The 27,891-nt window shown below is 39.2% G+C and overlaps 1 protein-coding gene across 4 annotated transcripts in view; it reads left to right on the forward strand.

The window, feature by feature from the left end:
* Positions 1-27,891, forward strand: part of RARB (retinoic acid receptor beta) — a 531,514-nt gene that overhangs the window by 422,891 nt on the left and 80,732 nt on the right. For all 4 annotated transcript variants that reach the window (XM_081071630.1, XM_081071631.1, XM_081071633.1 and 1 more), the window contains one exon: positions 12,671-12,812. In XM_081071630.1, coding sequence (XP_080927756.1) covers positions 12,671-12,812 — 142 coding nt within the window. The remainder of the gene's footprint in view (positions 1-12,670; positions 12,813-27,891) is intronic.

The following is a 27,891-nucleotide window of genomic DNA, read 5'->3' on the forward strand; positions in this document are numbered from 1 at the left end:
CCCTCCCGAGTTATCTTCTTTGTCCTTCTGGAGGAAATTAGAAAGGGTAAATGAAGTTCCATGGAATGATCATCTGAAAAGAGCAAAAATAGGGTAAAACACCCTTCAAGCTCCCAGGTGAGGCTTCCTGGCCTGGGGGCCAGATTTGACGCCCCTACTTCTGGAGCAGAGTATAACATCAGGCTCGGCTGTCCATTAACAAGCCCGTTCTGGGCAGCAGAAAGCTTTGAGAAGTAGCCACTGAGGAGAAAAAATGTAATTTTGATATAGGAAATAGAAGAAGAACACACAGCTTTTCACTCAAGATATATGTTTCTTCTGTCTAAAGCCAGCAATTTTGGAAAATGAAGCTAAGAGTTTAAAAATAAGGGCTCTGTCAGGGAAAATAAAACAGGTCCCCCTACATCCATTAGACTGCTTTTAATTGAAAACTGGAGTACAATCTAACTAATTGGCAGGTACCTCTTTGATTGCTGGGACCATTTCCCCCTTCTCTCCAGGGTAACCTGGAGGCTGCTACTCTTTTTAGCAACTAAAGCCAGGTATGAAATGGAAAATCAGAGAAGTAACATTTAAAAAATTAGTTGTGTATATTCTGCCAGGTTTTGTCTTGTAAATTAGGTACAGAAAGTACAAAAGTTAAGTTCCTCAAAACAGCAATAGCTGCAGGAGTGTATTTTTATATAGCATGGTGCTTAGGTGGAGCTATAATGTGCTAATTGCAGGCAAGTTCACGTTGTTTAAAAGATCTTTACCTATTGCTTTGGGGACCAATTTAATTTCAAATCTTGGCACTGTGCTGACATAATATAGCAACTTTAATTTTAAAGATCAAGAAAGTGAAGTTATGGGTGAAATTTGAGCCTATTTCTTGTTAATTTGGAATAAGAAAGAAGGGAGGTTGGGATAAATCATCAAGTTAGTGTTTCTGTCTGAATTTATGATATTGGAATTTCACTGTTGAAAATATAACTTCCTTTTTCCTTTTTCTTATATTTTGGGAACTTTGCTGGTGGCTATATTTATTGAATTTAGGTTTCTATGTTGACATGTCATTTCCTCCCTTTACTTCTATATGGAATCTCCATATGATATTTAAAAGGCAAAATAATTTCCTACATATTATTTTTTAATTAAAAAGTTGCACGTGTTCCATCACAAAGATAATTAAGATACATCCCTGACTGCAAAGGACTTCTGTTTTGAGGAAGATTGAGACCCACAGATCAATCATTGCAGTGTTGTAGAATGAACATTACAATGTTAAGATGTATGTATGTTAAGATGATAGGTTGCGATTCACAGGTCCCTGATCCCTCATGGAGGTTATATCTTGGAGCATGAGCAGGTGTGAACCAAAGGACAAAGCAGGAAAGGACTTTTGAGTTGTAGGGAGCATGTGTAAAGACACATTGGAAAGAGAGAACACTCTAGGTTTGGGGTGCCTGGATAGGTCTGATTGGACAAAGGACATGTGCAACTTTGAGGGGTAGGCAGGCTCTCAACCATTATATTGGTGATCTCAGTGTTCAGAGGTTGTGGATTTGGAATAATTTACTGTATCAGGTCTTAGCCTGGAGTCACATCGGCTTTTCCATGCAAGGACAGAATCCATTTTAAAAGTGGGGACTTAAGCAATATTTTCTCAATAAACTGTTAGCGAGATTTGTGTGCTGTCAGAACAGAGAAGCAGAGGCTACATCCAATAAATGCCCATTATTTTAGTTGTCTGAAGGCTTAAATGTAAATGCCTGACTGTCTTCCCTTCTTCTGCCAGCTCTTTTCCCTGCACCTGCCTGTGGACATCTTTTAATTACTCATTTGAGAAAACTCTGGATAAAAATATCAATCCTTAAAATGTGTGTGTTCCAGGGAAGAAGGCCAATTACATCCAAGGAAATTTCCAATTCTTTTCACTTCAGATTTGTTCCTTTTCACTTTAGATTCAGGATGTAACCACATTTCAAACGAGTGAGAAAAATTCCAGTGAGAAGATTCCAGAATGACCCTGATAATTAAATCAACTTGGAAAAAGTACAACAAATTGTGGACAAGCATATTTTTCTTTTCTAATTTTGGCCCTCCTTAACATCATAAAACAATACAAGTGCATCATAATTACTGGTGTCTGTGAAAGGCCTTTGAATTATTTGATATGCAGAGTTGCTATGGTGATGTGCATTGTCATCAACTAGCAGTTATGACAGAGCTGAGTCCTGGCTTTGTTGATGGGGAAATGTGCATGCCAAACTTAGTTCTAAAAGAGATTTTACAAAGTAATACTCTTCTGAAGAATTTAAGTATATTTGAGCATGTTTTGGCTCTGTCTCCTTCTGCTTACCTCTTTTTCCCCCTCTTCAGTATAGATGAGGATCTTTAATTCAGGTCCAGATGAGATTTAGTAATTAATGTGCAAAACAGCTGGAGTCTGCTAACTCCTGGACTGTAGCTTAGGAGCTATTTTGGTGTATTTTCTCAGTAAAATAATTGAGAATTAAAAAACTTAAAATTCATTGGCTTCTTGCCCTGTTTTATTTAGAGTAATCCTGATAATAAAGCAGTAACTATGGGTTTCACCATGGAAGGGCACAAAATAACTGACCCAAGTAATCTGAAGAACAGATGTCTTTGGTTGGTTTAAAGTAAATTCTCAAGACCAGATTTAAAGAAAGCTAGGTGGAGTCCAGTGAAATTGTCCATTTTAGCTTTTTCCTGTCTTAAATTTTTCTCCCTGCCTTATCTCAAATCACATTCTTGAGAAAAGGGGAAGTGGTCCCCCAAGATACTGTATTTATGATATTTAACCTGCTCTACAGAAATTCTGTGGATAACAGATTAACTTTTCAGTGTCCTATTCTTCTCCTTTCTAATTCACTCTTTATATAGATGGCTCCCAATGGGGGTGAGAGACAGCCAAGAGGCCTAGGAATGAGCTTCTGGGCATCCTCCTGAAGTTGCACCTAAATACATATGCTCTTCGGAAGGAAATTTTATCCATTTCTGAAAAAGGTCTTTGTATTCCCTTTGTTCATCTCAGTCAGTCCCCTCCAAACTCCCTTAAGTGTGGGGGAAATAAAGTCCAGTAGTAGAACATAAAATACCTCCTGAATGGTTTTCCTTTCTGGCTCTTGCTAGGGTCATGGAATTGCTCAGAAGCTTCCAGGGGGGTCCTGAGGGGAATAGTATGATTGTGTTGGACTTGCTTAATTCTGTCTGATCTACAATCGTAAAACTAGCTTTAAGGTCAACCAGAGGCGAAGAGAGACTATCAAAGACTTCCACATCCTCACAAAGGAAAAAGGTTGGAAACCACTGCTATAGGTGGTATTCTAGAGCCAGGACTGGCTTTTTAATTTGTGGGAACCAAAGCAAAATGAAAATGCTTGCCTCTTGTTCCAAAGTTTCAGAATTTCAAGACGGTGACAGCAGAACACTAACCCAGGTGTGAGGACCTTCTAAGTTTGGGACCCTGTGGGACTGCACAGGTTGCCTGTCCCTGAAGCAGCCCCACATCTAACAGATCTCTTGACTTTTTGAAAACAGCCAGTTTAATTGATATTGTTTACTTGCCTTATGAAACTCTCTACCCCAAAATTTTGCTTTGAGATAACTGGCCACAAAACCTGATGGATTAGCTGCCTACCAATTACAATGGGGTTATAAAAAGCAGACCTGGATGATAGCTGGTCACTTTAAAATATTACTATTTTAAAGAAGGTCATGTTCGGGAAATATAAAAAAGACATTTTTTACCTAAATGAAAAGACATTTTATCCAGCCGATTAATTTCTCCTTACTGTTGGTTTTCCGTTTATAGTACCTAGTACTATTTCCTCCCTGGCTCATGTTCCTTTAAAATAAAGAACATTGTGACCTGAATGCATTGGCTTACTGCCCTTCCTGGGACATCCAGACTGTAGAAGTTTAGACCTTGATCTCTGATGTTGTGAGTTCAGGTTCTCAGTTAAGAACACAGGCCGCCTTTTCGTTGGTATTCCCAGGGAGTTTTAATTAATTGGAGATTAAGCGGATTGAGAGCATTGGCCTCTGGGTCTAACAGGGGTTGAACTCTCAGGGGTTCACCTGACAAAGTCCAGGAAGATTCCATAATCACACTCTTCCGGAAAGATTAGTTCCCATGGAGACAATGTTTTTGCTAAATCTGTAGTGATTGCCTTCTTTAGAGCCATCTTTCTAGGCAGCTCCCAAAATAAAGGCTTGCCTTTCTAACCTAGGCAAGAGTGAATGTGCCAAAGAAGCTTCTGGTCCAAGGAAATTGAAAGGAGACAGGCCTGAAATATATGGTCAGGTTCAAAGTGAAAAGACAGTTAGCAGGCCAGAGGCGATATAGAATAATGGACATTATAGAAGCCATGTCTATTAACATAGAGTGCTCAATCTTTACTTTTGTCATCCATTCATCTTTACTAAATTCTTAACAGTGGGACCTTGTCCTGGTGGAGATTTTTTTTTTTTTTTTTAACAAAAAATAACTCTAAGCCTCTACCCCTTGAGATAATTCAACTCTCTTGTTTGGAATATAAATCTTATGCTGTTTTCCTTTTTGTGGCTCAGATTGTGGCCCCCTCCCTAACTTGACTTGTTCAGTGTTCTTTGGGTTACGTCCATGCCCACCCTCCCTGCTTAGGTGCTTCGGAGGAAACTTTCAGCTTGTCATCAAAATAGTAGGCTGTTTTTCTACTTTCTCCCTCCCTCTTACCCATTGTCTTTCAGTGAGGTGAAAAGGTCCTTACTTTTCTCTCTTTCGCCTTCCCCTCCAAATCTTGCTATTAATAACTTTTTCAGACGTTGTCACGCATAGACTTCCACTTACTCTGGAGGGTGTTTTTTGTTTGTTTAAGGCAACGTGTTTCCTGGTCTGAAAACTGTTTCCCAAAGTAGCTGTGATGGGATTATTCCATATTCACCTCCTACTGGCAGCATCTTTGCTTCTGGTTGGAAATGGGAATTGCAGCTCTGCGCAGGCCTGAGGTTGCACTTCACAGTTCTCCACCCTCGAGATCCCCGGTGAAGGACGACTAGGGGCACCTGGTGACATTTCGATTGAGATGGGGTTGAAATACTTTCTTCTTCTTTTTTTAATTAAAGTTTATTGGGGTGACAATTGTAAAATACTTTCTTTGTAATGACCAAGGAGAAATGACTAAGTGACTCCTCACTTTCTTTTTCTTCTTTTGCTCTGGAACGAGAAATTAGCCTTTTGAACTTTGCATGGGATAGAAATTAACTCTGCAAAAACCCAGTGCAAACAGATGTGTTTCCCACGCTACTTTTTGGGTGAATTTCTCCTGATCCAATGCTTTTTATGACTAATATAAGACCAAGTTGCCTTTAAAAAAAAAGGAAAGAGAGAAAATAGTTTTTGCTTAGTGCCTTTTTAAAAAACTGATCATGATGCATTCCACACATGTGAAACCTGATGTAAATGATTCTAATGCTAAAAGGCAACTTCCATTCAAAACACCTCAGTATGAATTCTCACAAGCAACCTTATGATGAAATAGGTGTCAGCAGATTGCAATGCTATTTCAGAAATCAAGAATTCTTGGGCTACATTCCTGCTTAGACCTGAAAGTAGGATCAAGGTTTTAGGTTTTTGTGTTAATACTCAGAACTCACTATCTACTTTAGTATGTATAAAATAATAGCATGATGAAATCGGTGATTCACAGCTTCCTGAACAGTCTTGGCAGAATATAATTCTGACCCTAACCATCTCTTTTACAGAAGAGTAAATGCCTAACGTGGCCTTCAAGATCTTCCCCAGTCTGAATATCAATCCAATATTCTAGCTGTGACACACACACACACACACACACACACACACACACACACACACACACACCATTTACATCTCTGCCAATCTGGACCACTGGCCCTTTCTTGTACTTTCTCACCTCTGCTGCTCATCCATAAGGGTAAAAGCCTGCCATTCAAAATTTACCTCTTCTTTGCTGGTTGGATCAAATGCCAGTTCTGCTCTAACTGCTTTGAATTCCTATGGTCTTTACTCAGTAAATATTTTATTTGTGCCTACTATGCACCAGGCATTATCCTGTGTACTTTCCACTTTCAGCTTCCATTACACTGCTTGGTGGCATCGGCTACACAGTATTATGTTGACTTACCGTTCCTGATAGGTTGAGAAAGGGAAGGGACCATGCCTTATAAAGTTGGGGATGGGGGTAAGGGGTGTTGATCCCCCACACAGTCAAAAATTCATGTGTAACTTTCAACTCCCCCCAAATTTAATTAATGGCCTACTGTTGACCAAAAGCCTTACCAATAACATAAAGTTGATTAACACATATTTTGTATGTTATTTGTGTGATATACTATGTTCTTACAATAAAGTAAGCTAGAGACAAGAAAATGTTATTAAGAAAACCATAAGGAAGAGAAAATACATTTATAGTACTTTATGTATTTATTGAAAAACATCTACATATAAATGGATCTGTGCAGTTGAAACCCATGTTCTTTAAGAGTCTTAGTATGCCCAAGAGAGCCTACATGCATCTTAGTATGTCCAAGAGAGCCTACCACATCCACTCCAGTTAATTGGCATTGAATGAATGAGTCAGTATGTGAATGAGTAAATACAGAGATGGCCTTTGGAATCATAAGGGTGTCTACCCACAATAGCCTACATTGTTCAGAGATTTAGAACAGGGTTCCATCCTATTTGGGAATCTTTATTTAAATACAAAATGTATATTGGAAATTGTTCAGAAGAAAGCTTTGAAAAAAAGAGGTTTCTTCAGTGACCATGGATACCATTCATTGGGCACTTGTTATGTATTGGGGACATCGTGCTGACACTTTACATGTATTCCCTGATTGCGTACACTCAGTAATCCCGTGAGGTAGGTATTTTTATTATCTCCATTTTACAGATGAAAAAAACTTAGGCCTTATTGTATGTAACTTAATATCACACAGATAGTAAGTGACAGAGTCAGAGTTCAAATCCACATATGCCTGAACTAAAGCCTAATTCTTAATCACTAGGCCAGTATCTAAACTTACAAAAATCACCCTCTGAAGAAGAGGGGCAGAGAACATTATGTGTGATAACATCTGAAAACCAGAAGGTGAAACAGCCTTCATGAATGGAAAAAAACAAAAAAGCAAGAATTAGAGCAATGTTTTGAGAGTATTGGAGGAGGGAAAGTGACTCAACTTCATCTCACATCAAAATAAGAAGGAAATGAGATGAGCCACTTTTCTTTTCTCCATGTCCTCTATAGATTTGGAATTTGAGCCTAGTGCATCGAGGGACTGATGAATTTTGGAGTTTTAGGTATAGGAGAATATTGAGGTTTGAAAGAGATAGTTACCTGTCCTTTTGATTTAGGATTGTCTTTGTACTCTAGATAATAGAGGATTAGTTAGAACAATGGTACCTCATGCCCCGAAAGGGAAGAATAATGAGTAAGATAGGCATTCCATGAATATTTCTAAGACATGAATCATGAACCAGATGGCTGTACTGTATATGTGGCCTTCTCTACCATGTGAATTTTTTTTTGTCCCTTTTGGTTAGACCCCAGTTTTCTGAATAGCAAACATAGAAGAGCGTGAGGTAAGAAAGGGAGAAAAGTTCATGATTAGAAAGCTGTTGACTTAGTTTGTGATGAAGGGCTATGATCTTGTTCTAAATTAATAGAATTAGTTGTGCTACTGGCTTTGACTATCACAAACAACAGAAGTCATGGTTAATCCATACAAACCATAATTAGGCAACAGAAGTCATAGTTAATCAACAGAAGTCATGATTAATTAACAAGAGTCATGATTAACCAATAGAAGTTATGATTAACATTAACCAAAACAAACCATGGTTAACCAACAGAAGTCTTTATTGACTAACCTGATTACAACTCAAATCAGTGGATATTCTGCTAACTTCATAGAAATCTGATTGCTTACTTTCTTAAGTACAGGTAATACCATCCTCAAGGAATACATTATTATTGAATAATTTTTTTTTATGGAATTAAGGTATACTACATCCAGAACCATCCCTCTGGTTCTGGTTGTAGCTGAGGACTTTATCGTTCATTCACTTATTCATTCATTCGATATTTATTTATTGAATAGACTGTATGTCAGGAAATGTCGCCCTAGCCCTCGGGATATGTACCGATATAATTTTATTAGGTGTTGAAATATTGAACTACTTTCCTACCAGTTTTTTAATAGCCAATACATTGAGTCTTTCCTTCTTCTTACCCAAGTCCACTGTCTTGATGCCAGGGAAATCATAATCAGCCCAAAAATCATAATCACCTCAAAAACATCTTGAAGCACACCAACCTGCGTGCTTTAGTTTCAAGAAACTGGCGCCCATGCTCATTATTCTCCTCTGTCAGGAAGGCCTGCATCCCAGCAAGGAAGATGTCACATGTGATGGTGGTACTGTGATACTTAAATGTGGAAATCCATAATGCCCATTCAGCTCCCTTAGGCAAAGGCTGGCTTTCCCCTACATCACCCATGTAGCCTCTGAAGTAGACAATACTATTTATTGTAGTGTATCATATTTAAATACGAGTAGGTGTAATAGAGAAGGAAAAGCAAAATACCAAGGTTGCCTAGAAGAGGAACTAACTATTCATGTGTATTTGGATCTGTCAGAGAGGGCTTCCTGGATGAGGTGATTTGCATCTTGAAGGCCTAATAAAAATTTTCTGGGTTTACTCGGAAAAGGATGTTCTACGAATGTAGAAGAGTAAAATGATGGTATCAGCAACCCTAGACTTCATGCCTGAAAACCAGACCTAAAGACTTTCTGAAAACTTACAGTCATGAGCTTATGGGTGTTATGTAAGCACTCCAGTTTAACTCCAGCGACAGATAATCTGCCTGAGGCCCCTTACAGGGGTGTTGTGATTATTCAGTTCCAACATAGATGTAAAAGCCATCTGAGAGTCCTCTTGTTGGTGTCTTGTAAGCTCTAGATTAGTCCCAAGAAATGGCCCTTTTTGCCCACACAGCTGGAGGTTCTCTCCTTCCTTAGTCTTCAAACACCACCTCTTCCTTGGCCATTTTCTTTGCCCACAGACTCTCGCTCATTCTCAACTCTGAAGCAATCCCAATTTGTCCCTCTCTGGGGATTGTGTATTGGAATCCCAGAAATTTATAGCTGGACAGCATCTTAGAAATAAGCCCCCCAGCCCTTCACTTAGGAGATGAGAGCTTAGCCCCCAGGGCTGTGCCTTGTCCAAAGCCACAAAATGGTAATGAATGAAGAGGCTACAATGCAGACCCTTAACTCCCCCGCCCCCCAGGGCTCTTCCCCTTCTGCCTCCCAACTCCTCTCTCCCCTTGGACCGAATCCTTCCTCTTTACATGCTTAGCTTTCAGTCATTCCTCCTCCAGATGTGTCTCTGTGCATCTATTGGCTTTAAGAACTATTATACTTGCACAAAGCACTTTAAAACTCGTTTTTACATAGGAAAAGTTTTGGGTTATAGTTTTGGTTCCAAAGTATGAGTTTCCCAGTTTTAATTGGGATGAATTCATGACTTTAAACCGCATTGATTTGCATAGTGAGAAACTTGTTTATTTTCTCTGAATTCCTCAAAGAGAAAGTCTCAAATCAGAGCTGATCCGTCTCTAACACTTGCTTTGCTCTCTTTTCAGCAAGGAGTTAGGAGGTCTGGAGCCTTTAGCAGATCCAGGTGTCTAAAGGCACTGAAATAACATCTGATTATTGTTTTGTTTGACTTTCATTTTGTTTACTTTATGAGTGCCTTCTAATATTGAAAGTTGGTGCTGGTATTCCAATGAAACCAGAGTTTAAAAGTGTTGATAGTGTTAAACATAAAAAGAAGAGTCAACCTAAATACAAATATTAAGTAAATAAAATGTAGGTGGCATGTAGCACTGGCGCCACACACACGCACATGCATACACACATACAATCACTAGGTTCTCAAAACAGTGGTCTAAGAGAAAGCTGGTTTCAGGTAACAATTCCCGTATCTACTAGGGCGAAAGAGGATTTGTACAATGTAAACCTTTTTGGTCTCAGAGGGCATTTCTGTTTACCCGAGCCACGTATAAAAATACCTCACAGCATATATTTTAGTCAGCAAGTATTCTACCTTGATGGAAATGATTTACTGAAACTCAGACCTCCTGTTTGTAATCCAGCCAGATATCTGATTGGGAAAACCAAGAAGTCTTATTTCGTTTCTGCCGTCATTGTTACTGAACCACACTGACTGGGTAATTAGTGACATATAAAGTTCTTTAATTCTGTTTTCTTCTGTCATCTGAGCATCATGAGGTTGTTTTTCTGTCCTCTGCGGTCACTCACTAAGAATTTGCTGAACTGAATATTCAGTTCTTAATAAATGGTGGCGTCACCTTTGTCCATACCTTAATTACTTCCCACATGTGAAAAAGACTGGATCTTCCATAGTGTCAGTGTTTTTTTGGCACGAAAGCAATGAAGTTTTTGTAAAGTGAGCTTGTACATCTGGCAACCAAAAGTGTCCTGTAGGGGTTTTTTTTGTTTGTTTTGTGTGTGTTTTTTTTTCAGGAAAAGATGTGCTTTGAGGTGACCACTCTGCACAGATTCTCTTAGGGTTTCAAAGTATTTGTAACCCGTTATTTTAGATTCTGAGCATATTTGTAGCTGCAGAGGTACAAAAATAAACTGTTTTCTTGGAAAATGTGTGTGTCTGGGATGTGACAGGAGTTGCAGCCTTAACAAGATTTCCAGGCACTTACAATTGAATCATGCCAGTAAAAATATGTTTATTTAGACATTAAAAATCCTAGGGTGCCCACATAAATATCCTAAACAATGTGTGTTACATTGAACTTTCTTCACTAATGTGCTTTAGCTTTGAATGTTTTTAGCTCTGGCTCCTGGGGTGTTAGTGTATTACAGGGAAAGCTGAACTCAGAGGGTGAGTCTTATTTGCGGTTCAACTCATTTGGTGGTATTCCTTACCTTCAAGAGAATTGTTTCTGATGTAGATAAAAGTCACATCTCAATTAACAATGTAAAACTCCTTGCTTTTAACACTAATAGCAACAGAGAGGTATTTGTTGGGCAAATACCAAAGAGTGGAAAGTCAGCTGGTATACCCTCCACTCCCTGTTCATTCATCTGTGTATTTAACAAGCATCACTGGATTGTCTGTTGCCTGCAAAGCTGTATGATAGAAATGGGGAGGACAAAGACAAGGCCAGAACCCTGTGCTTATGGAGCTGAAAGCCTGCTTTATTTCATTGGTATTTCACAAAAATCAGCATAGATTGCCTCTTTCATCAAAATATAATTTTCAAAGAGTTAAAAAAAAACACGAATTCATTCAAATATTCAGAAAGCACACATTGAAGACTTATTTAACTCATTACTGAGGGAACCAGTAGGATGACAAAGCTGGTTCAAAGGAGGATGTGAGAAAAATATCTAGGTAGGTAGATAAGTTGGATGGATGGATGGATGGATGGATGGATGGATGGATATGTAGATATAGATAATTAGATATAGATAATTAGATAGATGCTAGATAGATAGGTAGGTAGATAGATAGATAGATAGATAGATAGATAGATAGAGTGAAAGGAAAAAAGAATGGTGGAATAAGATTGCAAATTTAGATACAAAACTGGTATCTAAACTGTTATACTGTCCTATGAGGCAGTAAAATTAATTTCAACCAAGCAGAAATCCTTTTGCATCTATATTAAACAAATATTATTTGTAATTTTCCAGTCTTCTACAGTCCATATAGAGTCTGGGTCCAATCAGTAGTAAATAGGTACAAACAGTTGTATTTCTCAAGAGCGTTAGATGAGTCTTAGGTAAGCTTGTCAGTCAGTGCTGTAGTACAGCACTGCCTGATAGAACTTTCTGCAGTGATGAAAATGTTCTGTATACGTGCTGTGCAGTGTGGTAGCCACTGGCCACATGTGGCTATTGAGCATTAGAAATGTAGCTAGAGCAAATGAGGAACTGAAATTTTAATTTTATTTAATTATTATTAATTTTGATTTAAATAGTCACCTATAATTAGTGGTTATTATATTGGACAACACAGATCTAACATGACATTACTGGGCAATAACTTTTCTGCCTTGTTTCCTAGGTAATGTTTTTCTAAACATTTTGTAAATTAAATCATATTAATATTTTAAATAATGTAATAGGAGCTGAATATGTAAAAGAACTCAGAGATGACTTTTTTAAAAAGACCTAATTCTTTCATTAATCAAATAATTTCTTTTGCAAATGTGGTGCCTTTTATATTGGGTTTCTTAATGGTGGACTCAACCTGAAATCATTCTGGCCAGTAAGGTAGCTGCTTATGAAACTAAGCCTGTTTGGAGGAAACCCAACTCTGCATTATGTTCTCCAAGTATATCAGCTTGGTATTAATTTTCTTTAAGCAAGATAATAACGGTCATGTCTAGTTTTGATTAAAAGGGGCTTTCTGATTTGCAAAAAAGGGAGAACTGACTATTAATATTCCACAAGGATTTTAAGGCTTAAGTAAGTTAACTTTTCTGCTGCCATCACTTCATTACTTAGAACGAGCAATCAATGCATTGATAAGATTGGCTTTGATTTCTCATGAAGCTCAGTAGTTTTACTTAGTTTTCTCATCTTCTTGTTTGCTTGCAGGGGTTTTTCCGCAGAAGTATTCAGAAGAACATGATTTACACTTGTCACCGAGATAAGAACTGTGTTATTAATAAAGTCACCAGGAATCGATGCCAGTACTGTCGACTCCAGAAGTGCTTTGAAGTGGGAATGTCCAAAGAATGTAAGTGGAGTCTCAACATTTTTTTTCCTATTTGCCTTATCTACAAAATAAGATTTGCTCAACTTCTAAAATCAAGTCATGGGGGATGTCAGCATGTGGAATTCTGACATGACACTAATGATATATTGCCAAGGGTAGGTGTAAACAGAGATGACATGAAAACAGAATAACTGTGGGGATTTTCAGATAAAACTTGAATGGCAGTTGGTGCAAAGACAGCAGTTGGGTGTCATGGATGGCAGGTTTGTATTCCAGAGCAGTTACTAACTCGCTGTGTATTTCAGAGCCACCAGTAATTCAAGCAGATCATCTAGCCACTTGGAGACTCCATTTCCCCACCGTGACAGTGGGAATAGAGAGTTCTGCCTGTATTGGTGAGACTAAGAGAGACAAGAGACAACGATATTGACGTTAGTGATACTTTGCCCATAAAACTTCTGTGGTGGGAGAAACGTGTAGAAATTTGTCACATTGGCATTTTCCCAAACTTGACTTAGCTTTTTTCCTTCCAGCCACCCCCTCCTCCAAACAGTTACGTACTTTATTCATACAAAAAGAACATTTTAGTAAATTAAAAATTAGTGATCCCTAAACATCTGATAATGGAGATTTGAAATAGACATGCTTTAACACCGGCAGAGTATATGCACCACAAAAGTTTCATTCTTACATTCTCTCTTTGTGAATAAGAAAGTGACAGACAAATGGCTTGATTCAGGCAGCCCTAGAAAGAGGGAGGGATATGTGCCAGGTGAAACACTTACTGGGATTGCTGCTTCTTCATTCATCCCACCACTTGGGTATCTGGCGAAGGCAAACTGTGAATGGGACACTGGGCTAGGTGCTGTGAGGGGACCCCTGAGATGTTTGAGATCTGAGCACTGCCTTCTAACAGTGTGAGATGAAAAGCCAAGTACCTCAGTTATGATCCTACAGTTGCATTTGAAGACTTGGTACAGGTTAACAGCTCTTGGGTTTTGGAAGTGGGAAATGTGGCCTTCGGAGGAAGACTGACTCAGCATTGCTCTGAGGGTGGCCAGCAGTCATATTGGTTCTTTCTGCTAGGAGCTACTACTTGGGATGTTTCTTGGTGGCCTGTCCAGCATCCTAACTGTACCTAAAGTTTAATTCACTTTTCTACCTCTTGGCTTTCTACACTTCAGAGAAAACTTCAGGGTTGGGATCAACTCAATGGACTCAAGCCAATTAGCATATTCTATGTCCCAGCCACAGTCATTTGTTCATAGTGTGAACCTGTAACCCAGGCTGGTCCAATGAGAATGAAATCAAAATTCAAGCTTATAAACAATTAAAAATAAAGGTAAATTAGACTTCATCAAAATTAAAAACATCTGTTCTCCAAGACACTAAAATTAATGAAAAGACAAGCCACAGACTAGGAGAAAATATTTACAAATCACACATTTGATAAAGGTGCTCTAGAATATATAAAAACCTGAAAACTCAATAATAAGAAAGCAAATAACCCAATTAAAAAAATAGCCAGTCTTCTTAAAAAATGCCAAGATTATGCAAGACAAAGATAGACTGAGCAAACTGTTCGAGATTCAAAGAGCCATAACAACTAAATATAATATATAATCTAGATTGGATCTAAAATCAGAGGGAAAAGAGCTATAAAGGACATTATTGTGACATTTTAGTGAAATTTGAATATGGACTGTAGATTAGAATATACCATTGTATCAACTTTAAATTTCCTGAGTTTAATCATTGGGCTATTGTTATGTAAAAGATTATTCTTATTCTTGATGTCTGCAACTAACTGACCATGATTCACAAAAATGTGTGTGTGTATAGAAAGAGAGAGAAAGAAAATGTAGCAAAATATTAAGAATTGTGAATCTGGAAGGAGGGTATACAAGAATTCTTTGTACTATTCTTGCAACTTTTTAGCGAATTTGAAATTTTATCAAAATAAAATTGCCAAAACCAAGCAAGACTCATGCTTGGAATATTAGGACAGAAGTGCCCTCCCTTCCAACGTACATGAATATGGAAGCAAGTAGCCACCAGTATCCCTGGTCGCTGTCTTCCATCCCTAAAGGAAGTTAGCTGTAGAACAAAGCAGGCACTGTGGATGGAAGATAGAAAGAGAAATGTCACCCTTGCAATGATGCAATGACTGGCATCATTGAATTACTAAACCGACTGACCTGGAAACCTCTGATCATTTTGTTGTATTTGTTGAGAAGTACCCATTAAGGCTGTTGGGGTTGGGATTTTATTCATATTTAGGGTCCTGATGAAAAAGAATGGACTGGGTCATCAGATAAGAAAGCATCCCGCGTGTGCCATCCCTTCTGGGAGGGTCTTTTTCCTTTGGATGTTTCTATCTGTAAATGATATGTCAATTGACAATATTTCAGCCAGGTCTCTTTGATCCCTCCAAACTTTAGAGGTATTGAATTACTTAAAAATCAGTGAATGTGAAGATATGAAGCTAATAGTCACTTAGCTCAGACCCCAGATTCTACCATTGAAACAAAGCACGATATTGACCTGAAATTGCCAGATTATTTATATGTGTAAGTGGGACTCACAGGATGATCACCTGATGCTCCATTTTTGGTCTGACACTCTGTAGACATGGGTGTCACACTGTAGTTCTGTGGGAGAATTTCAGTTCAGGCTGAAATTATAAATGAGTAAGCCAGATGTGGACTCAGGGAAAATCAGTACTTTTGCATTTATTTTGTGTGGGCTGGAGACCCATTTCCTGCTTACATTACTTAAAACCCATATCCTGCTGCTCTGTAAAAACTGGCAGCTTGGTTGGCAATTAAAAAAATAATGTTTACACCCACAGAAAAACTCTAGTTTCAACCCTAAAGGAACTTATCACCTTAATTAGATTTAAAAATATAGAAATGGGAAGAAAATGGGATCATTATGCCCAAGTACACAAAAATAAATACATTTCCTTAGAAGGAAAATGAAGGGGAAGAAATAAACAGTTGAAGTATAGGGACGGAGGGTTTAACAGAATATTTTAAAGTTGAAACAGAAGGAAACAGGACCATATGAGAATCAGTAACCATTTTATACCACAGTGTACGCAACTCAAAGGAACCCAAGAATAATAGAGATTCATAGAATGTTAGAACTGAAAAAGGATCTCAGAGGTTGATTTTCACTCACCTCTCTCATTTGACATACAAGTACACTAGGACCCAGAAAGATGAAACGGGTTTTTCCAGCAATCTCTGACTGGCTAAAGACAGACCCAGGTTACAATTCAGGCCTGCCACCGCTCCTTGCCATGCTTTCTCTGCAACACCAAGATTAGCAAGATTTGCATTCAGTTCTAGCCACAAGTTCAGGTCGATTCATTGGTATGTGTCAGAACTCTTTAGATGTTAGTGACAGAAAACCCAGCTCAAACTGGCATTAGCTAAAGTGTGCAACTGCATGTAACTGCACAGTCCAGAGTAACACAGCTGGATCCAAGAGCCCACGTTCATTTTCAAGGCGTTGTTCCTCTGTCTCTCACAGCTGTTTTTGCTATGTTGGTTTTGTTTCTGGGAAGATTTTCCCCATGGCTAATAAAGATGGCTACAGCAGCTCCAGTCCAATAGTCTACCCAGCAATAAGAGAGAGGCTTAGACCTGACCGTTCTATCAGTGCCTAGGGACCAATTCTCAGTGGCCTAACTTTGGTCATGTGCCCCTCTATGAACACATAGCTTTGGGGGATGGGGAGTGGGGGTAGGAATCCTGTGACTGACAAGGTCTGAATCGTGTGCAAGTCCCTGGGGCCAAGATTGAGGTTGATCTGAGCCAGGAGTGTGGGATGAAGTGTTCCTCAGAAAGACAGGAGGCAAAAACTACCTTATGTCCACCATGATGGTCACACAGTGCTGTTACCAGCACATTCTTCTTATTATTTATGCTGGAGAAGGTGAGAGAGAGAAAGAAGAAAAGAGGAAGGAAAGAAAGAAGGAAATGAGAGAAGCCTAAGAAGTATATTATAGTAATTGCTAACATAGGGTGTTTCCTATGTGCCAGGCACTGGGTTAATCTCTTTAATTACTTTCTCCAGTTTGATCCTCCAAACAACCCTATATTCCTTCTATTCCCCCTTTTTGGGGGTAGATGTGGAACCTGAGGCACTGAGAGGTTAATTAGCTTACTCAAGGTAACACAGTAAGGGGCAGTCCTGGGATTTAGACCCAGGTAGTAAGACACACTGAATGCTATAAAAAGCAGCTTTTCAAACTCTGTGTTCCTTTTTCGACTCTGCTTTATTGGCAGTGGTTAATAAAATAATAATCACACCCCTGGCTCTATATTAGAGATATACCCCCTGGAAAATCATGTGCAAATTTAATTTTTATAGATCAAATTTGATTTTAAATGTATAAGAAGATTTACTAGTAAAAGAAATCCTTTAGTGTAGCCCATCAGAAAAGCATGAATATTTCTTCATTTTTCTGTTCTGTAATGCTGGTTGGTGTACCTTATATTTTCCAAGGGCTTTGCCCAGCTAGGGGAGCCTTTTTACAGAGGAATCGCTATTTGTCAGAGCACGGAATTTGAAAGCGGTAACTGCCAAGTAAAAAAAAAAAAAATCGATTTTCAGCAGCATTCTAAAAGTGGTACAAAAATTTATGAAGAACTTGGGAAGAAGGCAAAGGAAGCAAAATGACTCAAAGTTGAGGGATGAACTTGTGCTGGTGGGGTGGAAGGCTTGTAACGATGTCAGCAAAGGCGCGTGTGTGGCTAAGCCCTAAATAAAAACAAGAAATAAAAAAAGAGAAACAATAAATAAAAGCATAAAATTTGGGAGAGTGAAAGAGATGTCTGGACAAGCTTATGACGCAGATGAACAGCTAATTGTCCATGCTGCGGAAGGAGAAGTTTTAAGACGATGCTGCTCAGAGACTAGGATTATAGCTAGCATGACCAAAGGCATTTCAGTTACAGAAATTCAAATGAATAGTTCAAACCTTTAAAGCCAGGGACCAGCAATTTTTTAAAAAAGAGCCTGGTAGAAAAAAATGTTTTTGCCTTTGTGGGCCACATGATCTCTTTCAATCACTCAACTGTGCTGTAGCACAAAAAAAATTTTTTTTTAAAAATGCAGCCATAGAAAATATATAAAAATCAAGTGTAGTTGTGATCCAATAAAACTTTATTTACAAATATAGGTGAAGGGCTAGATTTGACCCAAAAGCCATTGTTTGATTACTTCTGTTTTAAGTGGCTCATTCAACGTCCAAGTATGCCACTTATGGCTGCTCTGTGATCACATCTCTAGCTTCCACTTCTCATCCACTCATCTCCTACTAATAGATACCCCAGCTTCCAGCCATACTAGAACATGCTGACCCACCGCCTCATACCTCCATATTTCTGCAGAGGCTGTTCCATGAAATTTGGCTTCCAACTCCTGGTTAAGCTGAGCCCAGGAGCCTGCTAAAATGTCGCTTCCTCTTTGAAGCCTCCATTGGACCGCACCACACTCTAGGCAGTTATTCGTTCTTCCCCTGGTGTCCCTATAGTGCTTTGTTTGAACTCAGCTCTATGAACCACGAACTTTATTACAGTGTGACTCTTCACACACCAGTGAGGCTCCCTGGCTTGCTTATGCACTCCTAAAAGGCAAGCATTGTGTCTTCCTCACTCTGTAGTCCCAGTTAGTCTGATGCTTTGCTCAGTGAAATTAGATTGGCTATGTGGTTAAATTGTTGATGTTTTAAAAGACAGCCAAATCCAGCATCTCCCCAGCTTTACTTTCTGACACAAAACACAAGCTGTCTGACACAAAACAATTCTGGGTGTGCATCAATTCAACTCTCATTCATTTGCTTTTCTGATCTGGGCCAGAACAAGTTATTCAACTTCTCTGGGTCTGTGTTTTCTACCAGGATACAAGGACTAATAGCCCAGGCATGATGTGAGAATTGATGCTTTTAATCTTGTTTGGACAACAGTGTTTCTACAATCTGCATCCTCTTGCCAGTTCCCTCCCCTAGAAGACATTAGATCCTCTGGTGTGTTCGCTATCGAAAATGGTTGAACTGAGCAGGCATCTTGTATAACTGTGTGTGGCAAAAGCCCAGTTAAGGAGGAGTGGCTAAAATGGACAAGTGGTAGGGTTTGGGACTCACTTTTGGCTATCAAACCTTGGCTGTCAAGTTGCTCACTGACAAAAGGAGGGGAACCAGGGATAGGATAGACAGTGGGGTCTGGAGGCCAAAGGAAAATGGAATATTAAGAATTAGGCCAGAATCAAGACTTGTGTGCTATGCTGAAGAGGAAGTAGTGAGCCCTGGATGCTTTCTAACATTTGAATAGGTTACTGTAGTTCTCTGCCCTTCGAGGCGGGGTCCATCCCATGGAACAAAGATACTATGGAACATCTTGTGGCTGCCACTCCTATTCCGTTCCTTTTCTTTCTGAAAACCACTGGACATTAATTCACAAAGGAACCTCTTCAGATTGCTCTTTGAGCTTAAGTTTATGTGGCCCATGCCTTTGAGTGGTGGGCAAAACATGTCTTTGATTTTGTTTGAGAATGCTGATCAGCGTTTATTTTACAGCATTTTTTCCTTATGGCAGTTTCATGAGTGTATTTGTAGAATAGAGCAATTGAATAATCTCTGAATTAAGAGTCCCTAAGCACTCGTTGACACCTTCTCATTTGGGGTGTGTTGAGCTTAAAAACAGCTTTTTATAAAGTCTCTAAATTCCGATTTATACTTTAGACATGAACATCCCCATGGATCGATTGGATGGAATGAATGTGCTTTGTACGGATGCTTCGAGACTTCCACGAGAGATTTCTGTTGTTCTGAGTTTCTTTCCTTTCCCCTTTAATGTGAAACTTACATTAAAATAAACCTTTTGGATTAAAGGCACTTAACCTCAGTTAAAATCACTTTTGTTGGTGCACAAATTATATTGATGTGCTCATTGGTTCTACGGCTGAATTTTACTGGCTTAATAATGAGGAAATTCATATTGTAGGTTGCCGTGTGTACTTGGGAAATTACATAAAAATCATCATCAGGGCACTTAATGTCTTTCTAATTTTAGTTTATTTCTTCATTTATTCCCGAGTTACATCCTTGCCTGTTACTGTGTTTCCAAGGTTTACTGTGATCGTTTTTGTTCTGCTCACCAGAGATGTGCATTCACCCCCCACTTTCTCCTTTGGCCCCTCCACACACAATCCTTAAAGAGCCCCCAAAATTAAATGGAAGGCTAGGAACTTCGTATTTTTAATATCTAAAAATGTCATCAGAGCTGGAAACTGAAAATCTGCTGTCCCTTTCCATTTGCCAAATGTTAATGTTTTTCTGCATCCACCTGGGAAATTAAAAAAAAAAAATTCCTTTTGGGCATCGGCAGCCCAGTGAAGTCAGTGACACTGTGGGACTTGAAGCCCATTAACACTTGGGCTGCAAAGGAAGTATTAAAATTCTTTCAGCTTTACTAACACATTTCTCCTTGCAGCCTGTCTCCTAGAAAGGGGACACTCAGCACATTCTCACCTTAGAAAAAGGAGAAATTTCCATTACACAATGGGACAGACCAGAAGAAGGAACAAAAGGCTTTGGAGGTAGCCTGAGCTGAGTTCAAATCTGGCCCTACTGGACTTGTCTCATCTTGGGCAAGATGTGCAATGTTGCTTTTAAGTGGGACAAGCTAACCTGCAGCAGGGACATTATCACAGCAACCTTGCTGGATTGTTTTGTACATTGGACCTTATGAGGACAATGCGTTGAGCACTGTGTTTGGCACACAGTAGGTGCTAAATAAATGATAGCTGTTCTCTCAAATTCTTCCTCTAGTGGTGACACAAGATCTGTTATGTGCTCTTGTTGCTGCTACCACAGCTGTTTTTTATTTTCATAAAAAGCCTTCGTCCCCGTTCAGGAGAAGTGTCAGACAGAAGCTCTATTTGTTTTGCATTGTTTATAAGGCCACAGTGTAGGTGTACAGCCCCAGTATTAAGTCACAGCATTAAAAGTAAAGCTTGAAGGCATAGTTTCCAAAATAAATATCCACCTTTCACAGCTACTATAAACTGGAAGGCAGATCTGCCCGGAGATGCTGAAACATGTGTAATCAGAGAATGGGACAGGATCCTGGTATCGTGGAACCCAACGCCATGGGGAAAACCAAACTGGGGTGTTAGAAAGGACGCCTGGCCCCTTTCCTGCATCAGTTAGCTCAGGGTGTGGCCACCGGGGTCCCCCAGGTGCCAAACCCACACCGAATCACTGAGGAGGAAAAGTCTCCCTCCCTCCCACCCTCCTTCCTTCCCATCATTCCCTTCTTTCGTCGCCCATTTGGGAGGAAGGCCAGGTAGGACATCAGTGATAATAGGATAGTTGATGGTCACAAATTCTTTGCCAACAGCGAGCCTCCCAAGACTTCGGGTCATCACACGTGGCAGGTAAGATAGGAATAGTTTTATTATCTTCAGTGTCCTGAGATTCAGAGAGACTAAAAACCTACCTAAAGTTACACTGCTGGCTTAAACCTATGGGTCCTACCTAATTCCAATTTCCAGTATATACACAATGGAGTTCTTCTGTGATTTTAGTGCTACACAGTTTTCAGTACCGTGTTTCCCTGAAAGTAAGACCTATCCTGAAAATCAGCCCTAGTTAAGATCTTGGCCAGATGGACACATTTAATACGTTATGACAATGTTCCAGAAGAAGATGACATGACTGTATTTGAATAAATGTAGATTGTTGTACATGAAAAAAATAAGACATCTCCTGAAAATAAGCCCTAATGGAGCAAAAATTAATATAAGACCCGGTCTTATTTTTGGGGAAACACATGGTATCTTCACCTATCTTTGCTCCCAAATCATATTTGCATACATAATTTGATTTGATATATATATACTAGTTTAATACATTATTTCCCCAAGTGTAAATTCTGCACACAGTGGTATGAAACATAATTTTAGGAAGTATTGAATTTAGTATGGAATAATATTAAATCATGCAGTGATAAAGTTATTCCCTTTTCAATATTCATTTAGTCTTTTTATTACCAATGAGAAAATCTCAGTTTGATGCCAGAACAACCTTAATTAATACCTCTTGAACCTTTGCTAATCTCCTTTTTTTTACAGACAGAGGACAGGCAACCATAGTAGTCATGACTAAATTGTATTTGTTTCAGAGATATGCAAACTGTTTCTTAAATGTCCAGATACTACATATTTTAGGTTTTGCAGGCCATTTGGTATTTGTTGCAAATACTTGACTCTACCATTGCAACGTAAAAGCTTCATGAACGCGTATGGCTTTGTTGCAATAAAACTTTGTTTTCAAAAACAGGCAATCGACCTGAAAACCATGATTATTTTTCACTCTTACCTCCTCTTTATGGAAAACAAAACTACTTTTCTATAAAATTCTCTAAATTTTATTTAAGCAAAAAAATCAATTTAGACAGAAATCATCATATGAGCAGAGTGACCTGTGAGTATGTGAAAAACCGCAACGGTAGTACTGGAAGGAAACTTTGAGAAAATCTGTTTTTCTGTGTTAGCTGGTAAAGTATAATAGCTCAGAGTCTGGGGAAGCCTCAGCCCCCTCAGAACCCTTGTAATGGCTCAGTTGTTGGTCAGTAGACCACTGACCTGCCTCTGGCTTGCTCGTGTCTCTTATCCCTTCTCCCATCCTGAGGTATGCACAACTCAAGGATGGGCAGCTGGGTCTTGCTTTTCTTGGATCCTCAGGGTACAATGAAGGGTCGATGAATGAGTGGATCTGTCAGTATGGGATTCAAGCATCCAGGCAAAGGAGTGGAGGGAATATGAGGAACGAGGGAGACCTCAAGCTGCACTGTTTCCTCCCCGTTCTGAAGACTGGCTGGTAGTGGCTGACAGCACAGACTTGAGGGGCAGTCTGCATTCAAAGCAGACCTCTCTTTACTTAGTTCTGTGTCATATTGGGTAGGTTACTTAACATCTCTGTGCCTCCAGTTCCTTCTCTAAGAATAGTACCTAACTCATAGGGCTATTAGGAGGAATAAATGAATGAACTTATGGTAAGAACTAAAGACATTTCTTAGCTAAGTGTTAGCTCTCATTACTCTTCCTCCTGCTCTGATAATGACGCATTGTGGCCTCCAGAGAATGGCCTATTTCATCATCGATATGGGCCTTAGCGACTGTACAGAACAGCTAATGCTCCTCCCAGCCCAGTGGTTCATTTACTCAAAACAAGAGGTACTGTTAAATTTGACATTTGTCCTTGGGGGGCTCAGATGTAACAGCCACAAAGCAAAGTGTCAGCTCTGAGCCAGATGATCCCGTGCTGGGATGCATGGCCCTTCAGAATCAGCTCCACATGTATCAGCACGGCAGAGCCCTGCACAGCGGGCTCAGCCTGCTGCAGCCTGCCCAGGACATTGTCGTGTTCTGCTAAGTGCTGCCTCCCCCCACACATACACACACACCAGCATTGAGTACACAGCATGCGTGGTCGGTCATGTGATATGGCCTCGGGTGTGCAGGATGTTCTGTGTGCCTGTGATGCCCATCCCCTACTCTCCCACCCTGCTCATCCTTCAGGTCATACCTCTCCTAAACACACACACACACACTTCTCGAGCCACAGAGCTGGTGTGACTCACTCTCACTTCTCTACAGTGTGACACATTCGTGGCACATCTGTTGGGTGACTTTGAAAGTCAAACTTGTGTTTAACTCCAGGAGATGGGTAGGGTATTTGTGTGTGTGGGTGTGGGTGTGTGTGGGTGTGTGTGGGTGTGTGTGGGTATGTGAGAGAGAGAGAGAGAGAGAGAGAGAGAGAGAGAGAGAGAGAGAGAACACAGATGTGTCTTAAACAGGCACAGCATCTCATTCTTATCTGGGTTCTCAATGATAAGCCCAATGCCTTATACTTCATTGAAATTTATTAAATGGACCAGAGGAAAAGAGTACTTGAGGATTAAAAATTCTGAATCAGGAACTTAGGCCCGATCTTTCCAAGAGTTAGAGATTCTGACATAATGTGCATGTTTTTGCCTTTTCCATTTTGCCGTCTTCTCTAATTTGCACCATATGAATGGATACTAGCATAGTTCCCCTTTTAATGACATGAAGTCTTGACCTTGTTTGTTCCATGGGAGACGTAACCAGATAGAGTTTATAATAGGTCGTAACAGAGAAGATTTGTTTTCTCTCAAAACTGTACACATCTACACACTCTATTTCTTCAAATCTATAATTTGTTAAGGCACACTATTATGTACCACTAAAAAGAAAACAGCAGCCATTAGACTAAGACACACTGAAGATTGTAAGACAGGTGTCAATTTCAGAGAGGGAGAACAGGAGAAGCCAAATATCAGCCCTGTAAGAAAAGGAAGCATCTCACATTCTAGACTGGAGATATTCTATGTTTTCATCTTGAGCTATTTTTCGTTCTGCTTTAAATAGACATTGATAAAACCTCAGTGCCCAAAGACAATCCCCAGCACAGAGCACTGGCTGAATAAATATGCAAGTACTTCTAAAATAGCTGGCAGAGAGCCCTTTGTTTGGAAACAAATGTCTCCTTGAAAATAGCAACCCGAAATTCTCTTGCAGTCCCTGTGTTCCGGGGCGATGAACATGGCCCTTTAAGTACCTTCTCCCAGTGACAGCAATTCTCTGGAGGGTGGCTACCTAAATTGCTCAATAAATCCATGCATAGAGTACGGTCTGGAATTTGCTCTTCTTGGAGTGGTAGTGAGCACTTAAACTGTCTCTCCTCTCCCTCTGCCCTCAGAAAATATTAACTATCACAGTTAGGTTATTTTTCTCATCCTTCTCCCTTTAAAGCTGGAAAAGAAAGCATTGATCAATTATCCGATGAACTAGATTAATGGAAACAGGCATCATTTTAGTACTGGTAGAAAGAACACCCTCTTTGCTCAAGAGAAGGAGAGTGTGTGTCCCAAACACACACTTAATTGTTCTAACATTTTATTTTACCAACATAAAATATCCCCATGATTTTTTTAAAAAAATCTCAGGTTGTTTTGTTTTCAAAGTGATTTTAGGACAGAAATATTTTGATGTTGGAGAAGGCAACCCTCCTCTCCCCCCCTCCCATTTTTCTTTGCTTGAGGGAGCATTTTTTTAATAAAAAAGATCACTTAGTCAGACCTATAAACATTATTTTGATTCAGTAACATTGTTTAAATATTAAAATAGAACTAAGGGATTCCTTTGGTGTTTCAAAATGGACCCACTTAGAAACCAGACATGATAATAAGGCCCTTTCAAAGGGAAAGATGAAAGTTGCTTCTAGTAAACTCTGTTGACTCAGGGGTTTAATGAGGACAGGAAGAGAATCAAGTGCAAAATGTAATGAGTGAAGGATTCCCACTTTGTGTCCTGAAAGTGTCGGGACAAAGCACTTGAGCAATTTCAAACTGAATGGAAACTTGGCTGTGGTGCTCGTGGACTTTGAGATCTCAGAAATGTGGAAATATGCAGACTCAGAATATACTCCCCGCTCCCCCACCAATGGATGCAGCCCAGTGAGTTATTTCAGGAAGAGAGACATCAGGACTTCCTCCCACAGGCTTTTAGGGCCAAGTAAACACTGGGAGATGACTTTCCCCACATTCCTCAGGATGATGATGGTATCCAGCTCTACACAATCCAAAGCCCCATTTTGTTTTCACAAATAGTGCCTTTTGCATGGCTCTGTATTGCTGGATAATAATTATTTCCATCAAATTGAAATGTGGTGCTTTACTCCACCAGAAAGGCTAACATTAAAAGGCCCGACAATACCAAGTGTTGTTGGCAAGATATGAAGCAAGTGGAACTCTTATACATTGCTGGTGGAAGTATAAATCAAGCCAAAGTTTGGAAAACTGGCAATACCTCCTGAAGCTAAACGTACCAGTGTGACCCAGAAATTGTACTCATCTGAACAGCCTCAAGAGAAGTATGTGCACAGGCCTACAAAAAGACATATACAGGGAATGTTCACACCAGCTTTATTCATAATCGCCAAAAGCTGGAAACACCCATATGTCATCAGCAGTAGAATATGTAAATAAATTGTGACAAATTCAAATAGCAGAATATGCACAGCAATTAAAAAGGAACTAACTACTGGTAAATGTGACAGCATGGATGAATCTCATGCACATAATGTTGAATAAAAGAACTCAGAATAAAGCAGAACATTTTATATATTTCCATTTGTGTCAAGACTAAAAATGAGCAAAGCTAATCTATGTGAAGGAGGGAGCATGGCGGTTACTTGCAGGACTCGAACAGGGCACATGGGAGCCTTGTGGCGTGCTGGACGTTCTAAAGTTTAATCGAGTATGTATATAACTAGGTAGGGATGTTTAACCTCAATCAAAAAGAGAAAAAGATTGAAATGTGGAAGTAGTGTTAGAAAGGGTCATGAATTTGTGTTACCACAGCTGAGAAGTGTGTTATCTTCTCTTTAGAAGAATCCTCCTCTCTTTGAACACCTGAAAATGTCTTCAAGAGGTGTTTTGACCTTTCTGCCTTTTGCTTTTACCTGTGATTTGAGACCTTTGTCACTTGCCACTTTGAATGAGACAAGCGCATCAGAGATGGGATTTTATCCCTGATTCACTCTGAGTTCTTTGAGGATGGTTATGTAATACCTGTAATTGCATCAATCTACCTAAGGAGCTTTTCCCTTTGGTGGCATGCCCTGCAAATTAATAGCCCATGGATCCATTTACAGCATGTTGTGTTTTGGAAAACTATTTCAGCCATCAACTAATAAACAGCTTTTTTAAAAGATAGTATATGAATTATTATTTTAAAATGTTAAATTATCAGTAGTCTCAGTAAATTCCTCTCAGCTATGTAGTCAAATATGATCCAATGTAGAATCTAGTTTAATAATTAGTTGACTATCCCTTTTTTATAATTAAAAAAAAATAAAAATTAGATGTCTCTTCATTTTGATTTGTTCATTAAAGCCAAATGGCACTTTAAAGTAGTAAGTGATCAAATGGAGACTGGTTTAGAGAAGTTAACGAGAAGGTGTGTCTGGTAGAGCAGACAACCTTTTTTTTTTTTTACAGCCATCAGAGGAATTTCCTTGTGAGACTGTTCACATTTAAAGAAAAAGTTCTGATTTACAGAAAGCCCATCTTAATTTTTAAAAACAACCAAAGGCTTGAAAAAAATGTTAGGCTAATTGATTCAAGGGAATATAGGAAAATAAACCTTGGAGTCAGATTAGTGCACTGAGGTGTATACCTACTGGACAAGGACCCCCATTTGGTTCTGGTGTTCCTGGTAGAGCAAAAACAGGAGGTCATCTGTGGCAAGATTCTTAGTGTCCACAAGATGAAAACAGCCTCCTTGTTCAGGAGAACCACAGGTTTTTCCAGATACTGATGTTGGCGACGAATATCTCCCAGGGGTCCTTATAAAGAGAGAACTGGGAGATGTTATTTAGGATATCCTTGACATTTTTCATTACTCTCCCTTAGGACATCACTCCATGTAGTTAAATCTTATCTGTTTTCCAAATTAGAATTAAAAGGGCTTAGAAAAACAGGGCAATCATTATGATCCTAGACCCCAAAAGAAAAACTGTGGACATGACACTGAAGAGAACACAATAAAGATTGTCACCTCAAGACAAGAGTTGTTGTTGGCTCACCTCCTCATTCCATTTCAAAGTTTATCATCTAACATCTCTCCTTCAAATACTGTCATTCTGGGTATCTTCTCAGTTCTATTTGATTTTCCATTTTATGGCAAAAATCAACTATATTTTAGAACATTTTTCTCTTTATTAAGGTATAATTTACCTATCTTAATGATGCAGATCTTAAATGTACTCTTTAATAAGTTTTGATAAATGTCTGTATCCTTCTAACCACCTTTCAAATCAAGATATTAGAAAGATCCTTTCTAAAGGAAACTTCAGGGGTTGTAATATTCCATATATCTTGATTTGGGTGGTAGTTGCAGTTAAGGAAAACAGTTCTGTTGTCTATCACCAGAGATTAGTTTTGCCTGTTGAACTTCATATGCCTGGAATCTTACAGTATGCACTCTTTTGTATCTGGTGTCT

The sequence above is a fragment of the Rhinolophus hipposideros genome, assembly GCF_964194185.1.
Source record: "Rhinolophus hipposideros genome assembly, chromosome: 14".
Taxonomy (NCBI): Eukaryota; Metazoa; Chordata; class Mammalia; order Chiroptera; family Rhinolophidae; genus Rhinolophus; species Rhinolophus hipposideros.